The 18343-nt window shown below is 38.8% G+C and overlaps 1 protein-coding gene across 1 annotated transcript; it reads left to right on the top strand.

Annotated features, from left to right (window-relative positions):
• The first annotated feature begins 2204 nt into the window (after positions 1 to 2204).
• DAPL1 (death associated protein like 1) lies at positions 2205 to 18055 on the top strand. Its single transcript, XM_026697187.2, has 4 exons — positions 2205 to 2395; positions 13083 to 13170; positions 15234 to 15294; positions 17804 to 18055. The coding sequence occupies exons 1-4, from the start codon at positions 2332 to 2334 to the stop codon at positions 17921 to 17923; spliced, it is 333 nt and encodes a 110-aa protein (XP_026552972.1). The 5' UTR covers positions 2205 to 2331; the 3' UTR covers positions 17924 to 18055.
• Positions 18056 to 18343: the final 288 nt, after the last annotated feature.

Genomic DNA, 18343 nt, shown 5'->3' with positions numbered 1-18343 from the left:
ATCTTATCTGCTGCCGTATGTGATAAAACAGTGATTTTCAATTGTTACTTTGTTTTTTAAACCACCAAAAGCCATCATATTTCCGTTAAGCTAGATAAAAATAAACTAGGTTTAATGGGAAAGGGAAATAAAAATACTGGATACCCCTATTTTACACCAATGAATGTGGGAGAAAGGAAATATTTGAGCTTAAAGCACTTGAAACTGAATCATAATCTTAGTCCAGTTGGGAGATGCTTTAGAAGCTTTTGTTTAGGCACTTAGAGCAAAAAAAAATTAAATTCTTGGAACTGATGAATTTGGTTTGTTAGATCCTTTTTAGTTTAAGTGAGAATTACAAGGTGAAGAAGGAAGTTTGCCTGAAAATCTAAGGTGCTGATAAATCCTAACTATTCTCGATGCTAAGCAACTTGTGAAAAAGTATGCTTATATAGCAGGATAAGGATAAATTATTAAAATAGTATTTTTTTCCCCTTTCCTTTGTTTTCTCAGCAGAACAGAGGAAAAATATTTTCCATCCAAATTCCTCCATCCCTTCTTTTCAGTTTTCCCATTCTTGGACTATGTCCTGAGAATTAATTAATAATTAGAGCAATCAATCATCAAAAAATGCCTCATCTCTATAGCTTCCATTACTCCTACATTTCTCAAGAAATGAAATTCTTTTGTCCTTTTTTTTTTTTTTTGGCTTGCCCCTCCAAAACTGGGGAAGAGCTGTCCTTTCCCCACACAAAGCAACATTAGAACCTTTCTAAGCCCTGCCTCTAAAGCAGGAGGCTCCCCGTATATAGGATGCCCAATGGCTCAGTGGGTCAAAGATGCTGAGCTTGTCAGCTGGAAAGTTTACAAGCCAGAGTTCGAGACCCGAGTGCTACAGCGCGGGATGAGCTCATGTTACTTACCTTAGCTCCTGCGCATCAAAAACTATAAAAGCATGCAAATGCAAGTAGATAAAGAGGCACCATTTAACTGGGAAAGTAACAACTTTCAGTGCACCTGAAGATATAGTTATGCTACCCACATGATCACGGAAAGTTTTATCAGACTCTCAGAGAAGGTCAGTTTCCTACTATTCCCCAGGCAAAAACTAGCAGTTTAAAAAAAATCTTCTTAAAGATGCTACAGATAGATATGAGATTGCTGAATTTTGCCTGCTCATACTTTCTCTCTTTATACAGTGGAAAAGGTGGTTTAGTTTAACTTTCTTCAGACTAGTGACTTGTATTCTTTTATTAGCTGGGTGCCCAGTTACAATTTTATTTATACCCTGCCTTTATTATTTTTATAAAAACTCAAGGAGGTGACCATATCCAACACACCTTCCTCCTATTTTCCCCACAGCAACAACCTGTGAGGTGGGATGGCTGAGAGAGAATGACTGATCCAAAGTCAACCAAGCTGGGTTTCATGGCTAAAGGCTGGATTAGAGTTGCCTGCAACCTTGCACAGGTCCTGCCACATAGTTACACTGCCAAGGGCTTGATGAATAAGCATAAGCTACAGACGGGGTGATGCATACATCTCCCCAAAATACCACTTGCGGTTGTGTGGAGGTGCACGTCCTGCATGCTGATTGGTTGATCCAACTTCCTGCTCTGTGCTTTGCTGTTTGAGCACTCCTAGCCCCAACGAACATTTGCAAGTTATAAATGCGACAGCTGTGCAACTGTCACCAAAACAACAATGCCTATTGCCCGATGTGCAGTGCTGGAGAAGTTTACTCAACCCTTAAGGGGAGACTTGAATTCATGGTCCCCTCTTTCTAGCCCAGTGGTTAATTTTAACCACTAGATTAACAAACCAGCATTGGCTGATTGACACAAACCTAAAACCAAACACAACAAAATACATGATGGCTTGGTGGGAAGCCTGTCATCCAGTTGGGTGATGAAGAGAAAGCAGCAGAGTGACGTAAAACCTTACTTAAAATTCTAGCTACCGCCTTTTGGGTTTCCTCTAACAACAGACAAACCATCATTTAAAATATAATGACCGGAATTCTCAAGCTACTCAAAAACCCGAATCAAACACGGTTCAGTCAATTTTGACTTGGGGACCAAAAAAAAAAGAAAAAGAAAAGTTTTGTTAAGCAGGAGGCGTTACCCTAATGATCTCCTCTCCTTCGCTTTTTTTTTACGCCTCAAATGAAGCACGCCCCGAAATTTTGTGAAACTGCGCCAAGCTTTCCTCTCTCCAGCCCCTTTCTTTTGGGCCGCCCCGCCCCGCTTTTATCTTTCCCAATATAAAAACAGCCCAGCGGCGCCCTGCGTACTAGGACTAGTAGTAACGCTACCTAATAGCGAGATCGCGTGCTCTTTCCCCGAACTCTTCATGGCGAATCCGGAATTGTCCCCGCAGCCGCCTTCCCCGGTTAAAGGGGGGGACTTTCCCGCAGGTAAGGAGAGAAGGGGAGAGGGGCAGGCGGGGGAGCCCGTGACGCAGTTTTTCCTCGGAAAGTTTCCTGAGAGAAGCTGATTCTTTTCCCCCTCCCCCGCCCCCCCCCCAAAAGCTAAGATTTACTGAAGGAGAATGAGGGGGCTCCCACCTCCCTTCAGTAACGGCGTTGGACTTACGAGTTGTTTAAAGCCTAAAGGGTCAGCTTAGCCTGCACAGTAACAATTGGGGAGGGGGGGATGTGAAAGTGAACGCTAGATATATGGCGCTTTCACCGGTCCCCCCCCCCCTCCTCCTCTCCAGCGTCAGGTGAGGCTGCAAGGGTCGCGGTTGCCCCTTTTCCGCCCGCCTGGGATGCCTCGGCCGGGCTCACTCTCTTTCCTCATACATAGGGGCCGAAGTACAAGCCTTGTTTTGGCTCGGGTTTACTTTTACTCGGGAGCAGCGGAGCGCTGGTGTGGGGGAAGGGCGGCGCTTTGATCTTTATGGCGGCTGTGGTTTTTTACGACCTGAGCCCTTCACTTTCTCGGCGCCATCCAGAAAGGGGCTCCTCCCCTTCCCTCTCAGCGGCTGCATTCATGCGCTGTCTCAACGACGCAGTGGTTGTTTCCATCCCAGATGTTTTGAAAGCCGATCCTCTGCATTTCCACAGTTCTTCCCTTTTGGGAAGGGACCCAAGGGCTAAAGACGCGCCACACATGCGCCTTCTGACTTCAGCTTCTTCATAGATGCTTGCGGTTAAGCCTGGCAATTGGGTTCGATCCGGTTAGCAAGTGAGATACATCACTAGTCGGTTAAATATGGTATTGGCTTAGTTTAATGGTTACCTGTGACTCCCAAACAAACCTCCGAACTTAGACCGTTGTTTCTCTGTGTCATATAAGTGGGCATATGCATAATTTTGTATTTATTTTATTGTGTTTACATAGTGTATATTGGAGGGGGTGACCCTTTGAGAGCTGTGTGCAATGAAATTTCATTTTAAAGTATGCCATTAGTGTACAAAGTGACAATAAAGTTTATTTATTTTGAATGGAGGTTAGGAAACTGAGATGACCAGCAGTCACCTGTCAATCTAATGTTTCCTCCAACTAAGATTCCACACCAATAAGAAAGTTGTATTGGACTACCGCCCCTAACATTCCCCACAATCTGGTAGAAATCAAAAGGCAACATAAGAATGCCAAAGGAAGACAAATATGCTGGCTTTTATGTTTAGTTAGTTTAGTTTGTCAAGCATGTATGAGAAAACAAGTATAAGTATGAACATATATAAACAAGTATAAACAGGTATAAGTATATACATAATGAGCATGAATAAATGGGAACAGTAGGACAGAGACAGCAGGCACGCTGGTGCGCTTATGCACCAACCTAAGTAAGGCTTACTCCTTACCTTACTCCTGTTTCAATCAGCAAGTGGATCTAAAAGATTGTAAACCATAATTAAAGTGGAGCTATGTCCAGACTGCTCACCTTTGGCTGGGATTGCACAACACATAGATTAAAATGTGGGTAGTTTGTCTTGATGTGACTTGTTTATTGAGACAGCTACAGTTTTGTTTATCCAGACAATTATAGTCATAGCAAATGGTAAGACAGCACTGATAGTGAGTTACAGCAGTGATACTGTATAAACGCCTTTCCCCCTTTCTCCAGTTCTATCTGATACTCCTTCCTCATTGGTTGGGAAAGGAAAAGTGGGTTTGGCTGGAACATAGCAGCCAATCAGTGTTGTATACTCTAAGTCTTTTTTTAAAGACAATATTGTTCTCTTGAAGAACTTAGTGGGGATTTTGCTTCTTGTACCCCAATCTGACCAAGGAAAGATTTTTTTTTAATTAAATTGAATTAATCAGGATTATGGATATGTGTAGCATGTAGGACCTAGTAATCATTTGTTGACTATGTTTATTAAATTTATTTGCCACCCATCTCGCCACAAGAGAGACAATATTGTGCGAAAACAGCTGATTTGGGATAGTTCAGTAAACTCTGGGTCAATGTGCTGTGCAACTGTCAAATATAGTTGCTTGTCCAAAAATCAGTTTGATCTAGTGGTTAAGGCACCAGGCTAGAAAGACTACTGTGTTTCTCACAAAATAAGGCTGGGCCTTATTTTTTTTTTGAGCCCCCCAAAAATGGCTAGGATGTCTTTTCGGGGTGAATTAATTTCTCCCCCGCGCACCAGAGCTGTCTCCAACAACAGCTTCTGAGTTGCTCCCATTTTTCCCCTGTCCCCATAACAACAGGAAAAAAAAACATTTTGAGGTACCTGGGAGCACCGCATGCTGCATTTTGGTTTAATCCCGAGCGGCTGGGTGGGCATGAGAAGAGCCAAGCAAGTGTCTCTGCTACTGCTATGCTTGGTGCTCCAGTCTCGGGCCCTGCAAGTTTGCAAAAGTCCCAGTGCACAGTCCGTTCCTGCATTCCAAGCGCCCAGGCCGAGCTGCAGCTATCCCTCTCTCACCAGCGCCATCTCCAGTGGCAGCAGCGGCGGGAACTGTGGAAGTTACAGAGGCAGCTCCCCCACCCAAGAAGCAGCTGAAAGGTTCCACGGTTCCCTCCACTGCTGCCGCTGTTATTGGAGACGGCACTGGCAAGAGAGGGACAGCTGCAGCTTGGCCTGGGCGCTTGGAATGCAGGAACAGGCTGTGCACAGGGACTTTTGCAAACTTGCAGAGCCTGAGGCTGGAGCACCAAGGGTAGCAGCAGCAGAGACACTCACTCAGCTCTTTTAACGCCCACCCAACTGCTCGGTATTAAACCAAAAAGCAGCACACGGCGCTCCCAGGTACCTCAACAATTTTTTTTTCCTGTTATGGGGACGGGGGAAAAGTGGGAGTGACTCAGATGCTGTTGTTGGAGATGGCGCTGGTGAGAGAGGTGTCAGCACCGGTGGGAATCGTGGAAGCTACGGAGGCCTGAGAAGTAGCTGAAATGCTGCCGGATATCCACGTCGATGCCGCCCACCTGCTGACCCAGGTAAGGGAGCCCTCTGTGCTCCACCATGGTACTAGGAGAGGCTGATGGTGAGGCATAGCTGCCCGCTGGGCACTCCTAATGGCAAGTTCCCCCCTGCCTCCCCCCCCCAATTTTGCATTTTTTAAACTAGGCCTAAATTTGGGGGGAGGGGCTTAACTTCATTTTATGCCTAGAAAACATGCTGGGTCTTCCTATTGGGGGGGGGCGTATTGTTGGAGAAACACGGTACAAGTTTGAGTTCTACCTTAACTCTAACCCTAATCCTGAAAGCCAGCTGGGTCAGTTCCTCTCTCTCAGCCCAACTCACTTCACAGGGTGATGGTTGTGGAGAAAATTGGAGGAGGAAGGAGTGTTAAGTATGTTTGTCACCTTGAGTTATTTATAAAAACAATAAAGCTGGAGTTGGAGAAAATAACAGTCTGGTTCAGTTCAAACTGAGAGAAAGGCACTGGAGACAAAATGGTGGTCAGAGGCTGATTGGAAAGATGGTTTGATAATGAAGCTGAAACACATGGGTGGTTTTGGGCAGCTGATCACATGGAGTTGAGTTGGGGAGGTATTTATACCTTCTCTTGAGTTTTGCACTTGAACTTCCTGTTCAAGAGCATGTATTCTATTGGCTGTTGTCAGACTCCCATGGGGCCATGTACAAATCCTAGGAGTTTGTCTGAGCTAAGTTTGGTTGAAGTTTCTGAGGATTATGCAATGAAGGGGCATTGGGCAATTCTTATTGTGGCTAAGGGCTAACCTTACCTTCGTTGGATCTTGGGTGAAGGTATTTGCTTATGAATAGAGCTATCTATCTCTTTATCTCTTAACTGCTTACATCTGCTGTGGACTATTAAGGAAGGTAGGGTCTGTTTCTCCATTTCTCATCCAGGGAAAGATAATAAGCTGCTTTTTTAATATTTCTCAAAATATTTCATTCTTCTAGGTGGGTGCTAACTTTCTACACTGGAATTAAAAAATGTTTAAAAAAAGATTTAAAAACAATGATTTGTCAATTCAAAAAGTACACAGTAATGTTAAACTGTGGGCCAGTCACAACACTATACTTCATCCTAATCTTTATTTTCCTTATAGTAAGGAAGATGTAAATACTGTCCTGAAACTCCTAGCGTAAGACTGGAATAAAAATTGTATTAATTTAACTTTGTTTAAACACACTACTGATTGATCAAGAATTGCAAAAATCATAGCTTTATTCTCTAACAGAAAAAAGCAGCAGAGAACTCTCCAATTTTATTTAACTGAATTCTTCCTGAATAACGCATCCTAATACCTTCCATTACCCTTTACGGTTGGGAGACCCTTACATTTGACTTACCTAAATATAATTCTTAGCAGATCAATACTGCAAGCAAATCAATACTGTAATTATTCAGTCAGAGTGTGCTGCTTTTGAACTTCCATCTTTGGGAGGAATCAGTTGAGGTTCCTAAACCAGCAATCTATTTTTATAGTAAATTGATGGAATGGATACTGTTCAGGTGATTTTGGAGCTTTGAAATTGAATGATAGAAGGTTGCTTTAAAAATGTGGCATTAGTTTCTTTTTTAAATAAAATTATACTTCCAGAAAAAGTACAGATAGCCACAGTTCCTTTACCCGATCAAAGTTACAACTGAACAAAGTGACTTGTGACTGTTTTTCAGTTACAACCTTTGCAGCATCCTCGTGATCAGATGATCAAAATTCAGATGCTTGGCAACAGGTTCATGTTTATGAACCCGTTGGCCAAGGTCATGTGTTCACCTTTTGTGACTTTCTGACAAGCAAAGTCAATGGGGAAGCCAGTTTCACTTAACAACTAATTTATCAACTTTTCTTGCCTCAGTTGTTAGGTGGATTACTTAACTGAGGCAAGAAAGGTAAAATGGGGCAAAACTCACTTAACAAATGTCTCACTTAACAACAGAAATTTTGGGCTGAACTGTGGTCATAAGTCAAGGACTATCTATATTGCAGGTATAATTCGATAACCCCCAAAATAATACTGTAAACCTTGGTGGCAATGTGTTGTGGTTAGCTGGCAGCAAGTATGGACAGCTGAGGAGGGCGAGGACTCAGATGAGGGGCCAGGACCATTAGGGAGTGGACCTGCTGCCTTCAGAGATTGTGGGGGCTGGCAGCAGCGAGGAGGAGGTTCCCGAGAAGCCTGTGCCAAGTGCGCATGTGCGTAGGGTTGCTTGTAGGAAAGAGCAGCTGCAGCAGCAAGGGTGACTCGGGAGTAAGGCTGAAAGTAATGGCCCCTTCTTTAAGAAGATAAAAGCCAGCTGTGAATCAGACATTCTTTGTAGGAAGCAAAGACATTTTGAAACTCCAGCCTTGTGGACATTGCAGTATCTTAGTTGATATTTGAAGACTCTTGTGTTGTAAAATATTTCTAGGTAACCTTATCTGTCTTACTCCCATCACCCTGAAGCTGAAGGCCTTTTGTCTTATAGATAGGCTGGCCCAATCTTTCTTAATGGGCACCAAATATCTGCTGGAGGCAGGCAGCTGCTTTCTGTCTTTAAAACTTGTTTTTTTCTTTTATCATCCATGGAAACATAATATTCTGCCTTTTTAATATTTCTCAAAATATTTCATTCTTCTAGGAAATGGGTGGATGGTAACTTTCTACATGTTCTAGTTGTGTCGTACCAAATTTTTATTTGAAATGAAAAAAAAAATAACATGACTTAGAACAAATCACTGCAGGGTAAGAACATACTGTTTGGTGTGGATATGTTTGTCTCCAGTAGTTGGACTTTATTAAAATATCAAGAACTAGATTTTCACAAATGGATGATGGCCAAAATAAATATATACAATACTAGGAGAAGAAAGCTAAGTTTGTTTTGCAACAATAGATTATTAAAATGTGTTTTTGGTAATATTCTTTAGTTGATTGAGATAAGGAAGAACACTTTACTAAGTAATTTGGTCAAATATTTTGGACATTTTTCCTAATTGTAAAATCAAGTCGTCTTTAAATTGAGACTAAATCTTGATGATTTTACAGATACATCTGTGTAGTTCTCTTGGTCATATTCCAGATTTTTAAAAAATTATTTTCCAGGTTAGTTTATAACCTTGGGCTTGTTTGGTAGTTTCTCATCCCCAGTATTAACTAGGACTAACCTTAGTTAGTTTATGGATTTAAATAAGATCAGAAAATTGGTGCCACCTGCTGAAATCCTGTTAATTAATAGACACCTGCTAAGTAGTCAAAATAGAAATGCATGGAGATCATTTGATATTGTGATCTGGACATTGTCCAGAAGACAAAGAGATACATAGTTATTTCTTGTGGAAACATGTAGCAATTAAATATTTAAGCCAACTTAGAACATCAAGTAATTGCAACAACATGTTGCATTTAAAATACTTGTTTGCTGAAGTCTTATTTTCTTTTTCTGCCCAGAAGGTAGTGCCTAAAAGCAAAAATCCAGATATTACATGAATAATTCAGAAGAAATCAAACATTTAAAAATGCTGCTTTAAGAATCTTGACAAAAATAGCTCACATGGTGCCAAAACATACCAAGCCACCTGGTGTAGATACCGTACATTCTCTTCCCTCTCGTTTGCTTTAAAACGTTCTCCTTAACCCTTAGTCAACTTCCTCAGCTACATACCATTTTTTTTAAAAAAAACTGTCACTTTTTTCCCTCAGACAAAATCTAAATAATATATCTCTTTCCTAGGCAGGGGCTTTTTCTCCAGTATACCATCAATATAGTATGCTGTCATGTGTTCTTCTGTACACTACCAGTTACAGGTCCTGTGTGAGTTAAAGTTTCATTATAATGGAATCCTGTTTGTTACATACTGTTAATATTTTCCTGGTTAATTTTTACCAACTGTAAACTACAGTATATTGAGGTTCCTGTGCAGCTTAAAAGAGAAGATGTAATCATTGTACAAGTATTTAAATATGTATCTGAATGTCATGTTTGCCTAAATTATCTTACTGTGGTGATGTTTTTTTTATATTCCAAATAATGGTTTTTATGCTTCAAGAGTAATTTTTACTGCACACACTGTCCTTTTTCTCTTTCCTACTATTGGTTTCTTTGTAGTCCACTTCAATGGAAGGCAAGTTTCTCTTTGAGAATTTTACTGAAGACAATAAGATGAAGTTTAAAAAGCTTAGCACCAAGCAGATTTCAGGTTTAGAATACCATAAATCCCTTAGTTAAGGCAGAAACTTTTTACAATGTATTGTCTTAATAAGAGACGAAAGTCAGGATGGCTGGGGTGTGACTCTCAGATTGTGAACATATTGAGCTCAAGTCCTTGAAAGCCAGCTGGGTATCCTTGGGCCAGTCACTTTCTCTCAGCCCAACTCTCCTCACAGGGATGTTATTGTGGGGAAAACAGGAGGAAGAAAAAGGTGGGCTGGATATGTTTGCTGTCTTGAGTTACTTGTAAAAATAATAAAGGCAGGATATAAATACATAAATATCACTCTGTTTAATTTGGGATGAACAATATAAATAAATAAAATACATACATACATACATATCACGCTGTTGTTTAAATTGAGGTGAGCAATATCTAGCAATATTGGACATCCACCTGTCCAACCAGGTAAGCATGGTGGACATGCTTCTAGTCCCTTCCCCAAATATTGTCATCTAATGAAGCAGTCCCAAAACTTTCCAACTCCATGGACTGGCAGTGCCTGAGGCGGCGGGAGGCGGGGGGATGGTTTTACATGAGTGCCTGTCACTTGTGCAAATGGAGCTTCACACACTAGCTTGCCACTTGTGCGGACCAGTTCCCAATGTGCCGTGGATTGGTACCAGTCTGTGGACCAGGGTTTGGGGATCCCTGATCTAATGAGAAGTAGGAAGCGGTGGCAGGCCCTGCCCTACGGAATACTTTGCCTCATGAAGTTCAGCAGCACCATTCTCCCAGCAGTGGTATTCTACCAGTTCGGCTGAGTTCAGCCGAATCGGTAGCTCCGAATATCATCTGTGAGCAAACTGGTTCGCTCCAATGATCAGCTGCTGGGCCCACCTGCCCACTCCAGCTCTATTCTTACCTTTATTTCCTGCTTTTCAACCTCAGCTGCTTTGCGCGGCACAGCCAATTTCTGCACATCAGCTGTTTTACACACCAGGCTTGCAGCACACATGTAAAGCGCGTGAAAAGCACACGCTCACATTTTGAAACCCACCACTGCATTCTCCTACTTTTCCATAAAGCTTCAAAGACCTGGCTTTTCCCTCAGGTATCAGGTTACAATTGGACAAAAGGACGTTAGAAGGTTGACTTGATGCCAGGTCTTTGTTGTTTTTAATGTCTTAATCTATTTCGCTTTATAGTTTTAATATGATAGTGCATGTTGTTTTAACTTTTGATTGGGTGCTACTCAAAGTTGGTTAGAAGATGGGTGGCTAAATAAAATTTTTAAATAAATTAAATAAATAAATATCCGTATGCCATACAGAAATCTAGATAGCTGGGCTGTTGATTTCAAACTTTTCTGTAGGACTTTAACTTCCATTTTAAATTGTAGCATGGCTTTAATGAGTGCTAATTGGGTTTTTTTTTTTAACTGGCAGGAATATTATTATGTAACAGTGTAAATTTGACTAACACAGCAAAAATATTTTAATATACTCTTGGGAAAATCAGTGCTATGCCATTTCTCATGAAATATCAGATGTTCAAAGACAAGTAATATGTTTATACAATTCTAACAAGCACTGTTCAAAATTCTAAAAAACGAATCTTATTCACTGTTATGACTCAAAATAAATTTTTAAACTGTTGGCAGAAACTTAAGGCATAGTTAGCAATGAATTGGATTGCAACTGCTCAGCAGTTAAAACGTTGAGTTTATCATCTCAAAAGCTGACCGCCCTGGGTTTGAGACCTAAGTAATGCACAGTGGGGTGAGCTCCTGTTTCTGCTCCACCTCCTACCCATCTAGCAGTTCAAAAGCATACAAATGCAAGTAGATGAATGGGTACCACTTTGATGGGAAGGTAACAGTGTTCCATGTGCCTTTGGCACATGGCCATATTGGCCACCTGATCATGGAAATGTCTTTGGACAACAATGGTTCCCTCGGCCAAGAAATGAAGATGAGCACCTAGAATCAGACACAATTAGGTGGGAAACCATTACTTTTACCTTAGCAGTGAATTAAAATAAAATCTTTATTTCTCTTTCAGTATTTTGGAAAATTATAAAAAGCATTTTCATGTACAAATGTAATTTTTAAGTAAATATTGTTAGGTATGGTGGTAACTGCAGCACTTCCAATATGGTTTATATTAAGCTGCCTGAAGATAATTGCTATAAATACATGGGATAGTCTGCTGATATCTTCATTAATGCCACAACTACATGATGTTTTTCAATTTATTGACATCCCACTAGGAAAAAGAGGTAGCCTTATGAATTGTAGCTACTAATGGCGTTCCTTATGGTTGTAGGCTGGCAACCTTCCTTCCTTCCCTTCTTCCTTCCTCCCTCCCTCCTTCCTCTCCTTCTTTCCTTATATTTAGACCATGTTTATTTTTATAAATATTTCCAGGCAGCGAACATACCTTGTACTCCTTCCTCCTTCTATTTCCTCAACAACAACTCTGTGCAATGATTTGGGCTGAGAGAGATTGAGACCTAAATTCACCTAGCTAGCTTTCAGGTGTAAGGCAGGTCTAGAACTCACAGTCCTTGCCAGTATCCTGGTTTCTAGCCTGAGGCCTTAACACCTAGATTAAACTGGTTCTCAGTAGCTATATGGGACAGCATCGTAAGGCAACAAATTTCACAGTTGTTATAAACACAATGTTTCTGGTTAAATATCACCAGCATTCATTCAGCTTATGTGCATGTAAATGCATGAATGTGTTCTTCACTGAATAAGAGGGACAATAATATCTCTGTCTTTAAGTGTAGCCTAAGAATCAAGGTATTCAAGGGGAGTAACTTGTAGACAGAAAATATGTGGCTGCTGATGCTTTCAAGTGAATAAGAAATATTCTGTTTGAAGACCAAAGCAGCTGTGCCAGAAAACAATATGGAGGGAAGCAGATCTGTGGATTGATCCAACAGCCGAATTTATCCAAGTTGCAAAGCCATAATATGGTTTTGTGAACTTAGCTAGTAAGCATAGCATAGATGCTTATCTATTTGACATCCTCTTCCAAAAAAGATATCTAATTATTTTGATGGGGTTAGGGTTGGATAAGAAATAAGTGTAATAAATGTATCATTTTTAATAATTAGTTTTACTCTACGTGTCACAAGAATTTTCCAACTTGGTGGGCTAACACAGGCAAAAAAGGGAGTGAGCAGTGACCGTCCTCAAACTTTCCTTATACAAGTCTGATCAGATTGTAAAAAAAATCTGTGACCATAACTCTCTCCCCCATAATTGCTCCTAATTCTTTGGGCTGTGAACCATACTTTGAGTGTGTCTGGCTTAGCATAATGTGTTAATTGAGTCTGTGACAACATTTATGTAACATCTCAAGCCAAAGTGCAGTTGACTTGTTTGTGTACAAATATCTCTATACTAGCCAATTCCTGCATACTTGTTTGTAGGTTATCATGTTGTGTGAAACAAACCTTGATTAAAACAAAGCTGAGCATATGATGTATGAACTTAACCTTATTTTTTAGCATTTTTGAATGAAGATTTGATAATATTTGTATAATATTGGAAAATACAATATTCCTGCTTTTTTTTTCAACAGTCAAAACTGGAGGCATGAGAGTTTCTAAGAAGCTGGAAAATGCACCAGTTGAAAGAAGTTCTAAATTCGCTGGAAAAGAGAAGACTAGGTATATGACCTGCTCATGTTTTTCTTACTTTATTTCTCTTGTACAGAAGATGAATGAAGGCATAACAGAAGGTTTTGTATTGTAAATAGCACTTCAGCAACAAAATGAAGGTTATATGAAACAATTCAGAGAGAAAAATATCAAATACAGTGAAGTCCTTGGTGCTCTCCGAATTAGTTGTTTGCTTTCAGGCGTTTCATTACTCAACTAGGTAACATCATCAGTCTGGGGTTTGCTTCATGTTTAAATTCAGTGGCTTACCTTGCCAATTTTGATGGGGGTGTGATTTTTCTCTTTGGTAGCTCTTTGATTACAGTATTGTTTTGCACTTGTTCCTCCCTAGCTCCTCTTGTGGGAGGTTATTACTTTGCTAATAGCACTTGGTTCTTACCAAAGCAATAACCCAACCATTCATAAGAGGAATTGTGTAAGGACATTGTTCAGACAAATACAAATGCATTGTGGCAATCCAGAACACCAAAGACCCCAAAGACTCACAGTTCAACTCTAGCTACATTTATTTTCTTCTATTTGAGCATCAGACATATCCCAAGCCTAGGAAATTATGTGTGGATAGCTGCTTTAACTGTTCTAAATTAAGGATCTTTCCAGACTTCAATTCTTCTTTAATTTGTAGCTGCTCAGCTTCTACATGCAGGGATAAATGTTTAAATTGCTACATTACCACAAGTTGTTTTTGGCATTTATTTAATTCTAACTTCCTGAAGAAAATGCACTGAAAACTTTTCATTGTTTTCCATCTCATTCTTTCAGTTGCTAAAGTATATGTAACTGTTTCAGGACATAACATTTTGAACTACATCTTAAACATTACAATGATGGTCTTTATCACTACTGCCTAAAAATCCCACAACCATGACATTTGTTCCTTAGTGTGTGTTTTATTATTGAGAGCATATTGATGAGAGCTACTTGTAATAAAATTCATAAAGCATTTATTCTATTATTTGAAAAACAAGATACACATTTAAACTTTAAAATAAAATTTAAATAAAAGCTGAGGAGGTGTGCTTTATATAACAATGCTGAGTGGTTTATTGTTATTTTCTCTGGAACTAACAGAATTTTTTTTTTCAAAATCTCACACGCAAAACAACAATTGCAGTTTTTTCTTTAATCTTATAATCCTATTCCTGAAATTAGGCTAAACTATTATCACTGACTTTCCTTTCCACTAATGAGCAAGATAGAGTTTGCTCTCTTTAATTATTGCCTTTTATAGTAGAAAATGTTTTAAAATATGTTTGAAATGTGTCACTGTACTTTCTTATTCTGGTTCCACAGTGCTTACTAGTCATAATTGACATAATTGTTATCTAAATAATCTGGAAAACCTCAGCCATTTTTGTATTTACATCCCTAAGACAAGGACTCAATCAACAATGCTGGAGTTGCCCTTAACCTTTTTAATCCCTAGTTAAATAAGAGCCAGTTACTATACCAAAGAAGGGAAGTCTGGGGAAGAAGAAGGGCAGAAATGTATAATTGATTGTGTCTCACCTGTGAGCATAAAATATAGAGCTGTAAAACTTCTGTCAATCTCTCCATCTTCAGACTGATTTAAAATTATTACTGGGGAACATTTTCCTAAGTCTATTCAGTGACTCTGGCATTTTTAAAAATCAAAATACTGGGGGTTTTCCACCTGCAAAATAAGCTTTTATCAAGAACTTTATTGCATTATTCACTAACCTTGACAGATAGCTTATTTTTCCACAAAAAAAATTCAGTGCAAATACTGAATAATGAAATAATGAAATTATATTTATTTTACCCAATATAAAAAGTTCCACATTTATGCTATACAGCTTCCTTACAGTATCTGATTTATACATCAAGTTAAAGTGTAATCATAGTAGGACTATGGCATGGGAGTGTTATTTAAGAAGAATAAAATTATAAATATTTAAGTGTTATTTAAGAAGAATAAAAACTGAATCTATAAGGGGCCAGATGCTCAGTGTCATCTGATTTAATCATACATTTGGTGAGGGAAATTTAATTGGTAATATAAAAAAAACTTTTCTATTTCTGCTTTGTAGCTCTGCTCCAGTCAAAAAAGTACAGAGCATAAGTATGTTACTGACAGACACCTTTCAAAAAGTAAGTATAAAGCAAAGAGTAATACTTCATTCAAGATTTCTCATTTAATTGAAAATGGCAATGTCCAGAAACCGGTGTATATATTAGTGTACAGCAACACAGGGAAAAATGAGTAGTATGATATTTTAATCCCTAGGTAATTGAACTGTTATGAAGTAATTTTCTGACCTTGTTTTATTAGTTTCTTTTTTCAATTGAAGATCCTCACCTAGCATATTTTATATATTTTATAAGTGTATATATTTTATAAGTGTAGTTATAGAAGTGGGCAAAAAAATTGGACAGACTGCCATACAGTCAGTAACATTTTTGTGTGAATTATATTACAATGGATAGAAGCTTACCAAGGAGAGAACCAACCTAGAAATAAGGAGAAAATTTCTGATGGTGAGAATGATTAATCAGTGGAATGGCTTGCTTTTAGATGTTGTGGGTCTCCATCACTGGAGATTTTAAAGAAGACATTGGACAGTCATTTGTAGGTTTCCCACTTGAGAAGGGGGTTGGACTAGAAGACCTCCAAGGTCCCTTCCAACTCTGTTTTTCTGTTATTTGTGACCACTTTGAAACATGAATTGATAATAGGAACACAATAATCTTTGGAGAGCCAGTATAGTTTTGTTTTGTTTTTAGTAAATAACAAATTTAGTTTGTCATTGATAGATGACATGTTAACTGTTTTAAGATATGCAGTCAGGATATTGGATCTAAATGGGTGATTCTGTAATCAATTCTTACGATTGTGAACAGTCATTGTACTTTGTATACATATACACTGGGCATAGAAGCTGTCCTATTTGTATTGCAAATTAGGAGGTATGTTCTGGAGAACCTGAAGACATTCTAATAGGGGTGTGGAGATATGGAATTTATAGAACAATGATCAATATAAAAGATGCAGTAATTTTCAAAAGGAGGTCTAGTGGACTGGGAAAAGATCAATCTGATGGAGAGAATGGAAATATATTAAAGATTAGTGGTTGGAAAGTAAGGAATGGATGAGCTGATAGATGGCATGGAGGCAAATTCATTTTGTTTCTATTATTGAATTGCATTTCAATTATTTTTTGTTAGGAGAAAGTTATTTTTGCTTATTTTTACTTAAGAACAAAAATATGTATCAAGTATTTGTGTTTTTTAAACATTGATCTATATATTGACATGTTTGTTAAAGGCGTGTTAAAGGTTTGAATGAGGCGTGTGACAGTTTTTACTTGAAGAGCAATGGCTGCTCTATCATATCCCTCATTTAGTCATTTGTTCTCAAGGCTAAATGTTCCAGTTCCCTCAGTCTATTCTCATTTTCCAAACTCCAGCCATCCTTGTTTCCATTCACTGCACATGTGCCAGTTTCTCTGAACCTTTCTTAAAAAGTAATATCCATAACTGGGCCTAGCATTTGAAAAAGATCTGACCAATGCAGAATAAAATGGAAATATATTTGTAAGGACTACAGAAGAAAAATACTGTTCTCTGCAACTAGTGGTCTCAAGTGTAGGTGTCTCTTTTCTATTAATTTTGTTTTTATTCTATATTTTTACCTTATGTGCCATTCAGAATCTACAAACGACGGCTGATTTTAAAAAGAAAGGGAGAAGAAGGCAAAAGGATGTCTTAATTCAGGAATAAAGCCAAATTATATAAGTTATTTATCTGTCACCCACTCCCAAATTGCTAATAATATAAAAAGGGGATAGACAAAAACTAAAATAACAACTCTGGACTTCTGATCTTTTTTGGGGGGGAGGGGGCTTATTATTGACCTTTGCTTTTGGGTAGTGAATGAAAGCAGGGATCATATCAAAGAATCTGAAAAGAAGAACATTAAGGCAAGGATAGGATTTCAGGCCTGCTTTCTTGTTATTTTGCTACATCCCTCCCTTGTTTCCCTGTGGATTTTACTCCACTACCTGCTGACTTTACCATTTCAAGGCCATCCAAAGACATTTCCATAGTCATATGGCCAGCAGGACATTACAGAATGCTGTTACCTTCCTAATGAAGTGGTACCTATTGATCTACTTGCTTTTGCATGCTTTTGAACTGCTAGGTTGGTGGGAGCTAAGGTGAGGATGGGAGCTCACTCTGATGCATGGCGCTCGGCTTTCAAATCTAGGCTGTTGGCTTTCCAGCCAACAAATCCAGCATGTTAAATGCTGAGCCACTGTGCCATCCCTTCCCTTTTATAATATAAATTAACTATATATTTCCAGGATATTTATTTTGTTTGTTCGTTCTAATTTAGTATTCTTTTTTTAATTTGGTATTAAAGTTCTAGGATATTTAAAAGTTTGCTGCTTCATTCTTCTCCTTTTTCTCATAGGCCCATTTTCCCCTCATCTTTAAATCTAGCTGTCTATTAATTGATCAGGAGCACTCTGAATATTTTGAAACTGAGCCATCAGTTTGATACATAACTAATAAGGGAGGTCTTTTGTCAGGTTGGATTTGACCGTGGATGATTTGTAAGCAACAATTAAAATTGTTTTTTCTTTTTTAACTCCTGCAGTTGAGGCATACATTTCCAGCTGCCGCAGCACAAGGAGCATATGAGAAGCCACGACCTACTCTGGAAAAAATTGTATTGCCCAAACGAATGTGCATTATTCAGCAGCCACGGAAATGTTAAATGTGTAGAATAAAATATTCATATATTTGACAGACTTGCACTTAACAAAATCACCAGTTAGCTAGGCAAGCAGTAAATAGACCAAATCACTCAGGCATTTTGTTTTTCTCACAATAAAAACTGTGTATATTCCATTGTTGTTGTTTTTTCTTGAAATGATGGTTTTCATTTTTGTTTTAGCATAGCTTCTTAGTGAGCACAAACCCTTATTTTACTATTTTCCACCATGTTATTATAGCAATTACAGCTTGGAATAGAGAAGCACTTTTCTGAAACTATATCTGCTAGAGTGGCAGAAATATTCTAGCCTCATTATGTGTCCTTTTAAAAGAAAGCAAACAAAACCATTGAGAATGTGGATATATAGAGAAAATAGATAACAGTAGAACTTTCCTAACTTCCCTATTTAAACTTACAGTA

The sequence above is a fragment of the Pseudonaja textilis genome, chromosome 1 (genome assembly GCF_049901715.1).
Source record: "Pseudonaja textilis isolate UNSWEBS1 chromosome 1, rPseTex1.2, whole genome shotgun sequence".
Classification (NCBI taxonomy): domain Eukaryota; kingdom Metazoa; phylum Chordata; class Lepidosauria; order Squamata; family Elapidae; genus Pseudonaja; species Pseudonaja textilis.
The sequence above is the reverse complement of the archived record's forward strand: the minus strand, read 5'-3'. Positions and strand labels throughout refer to the sequence as shown.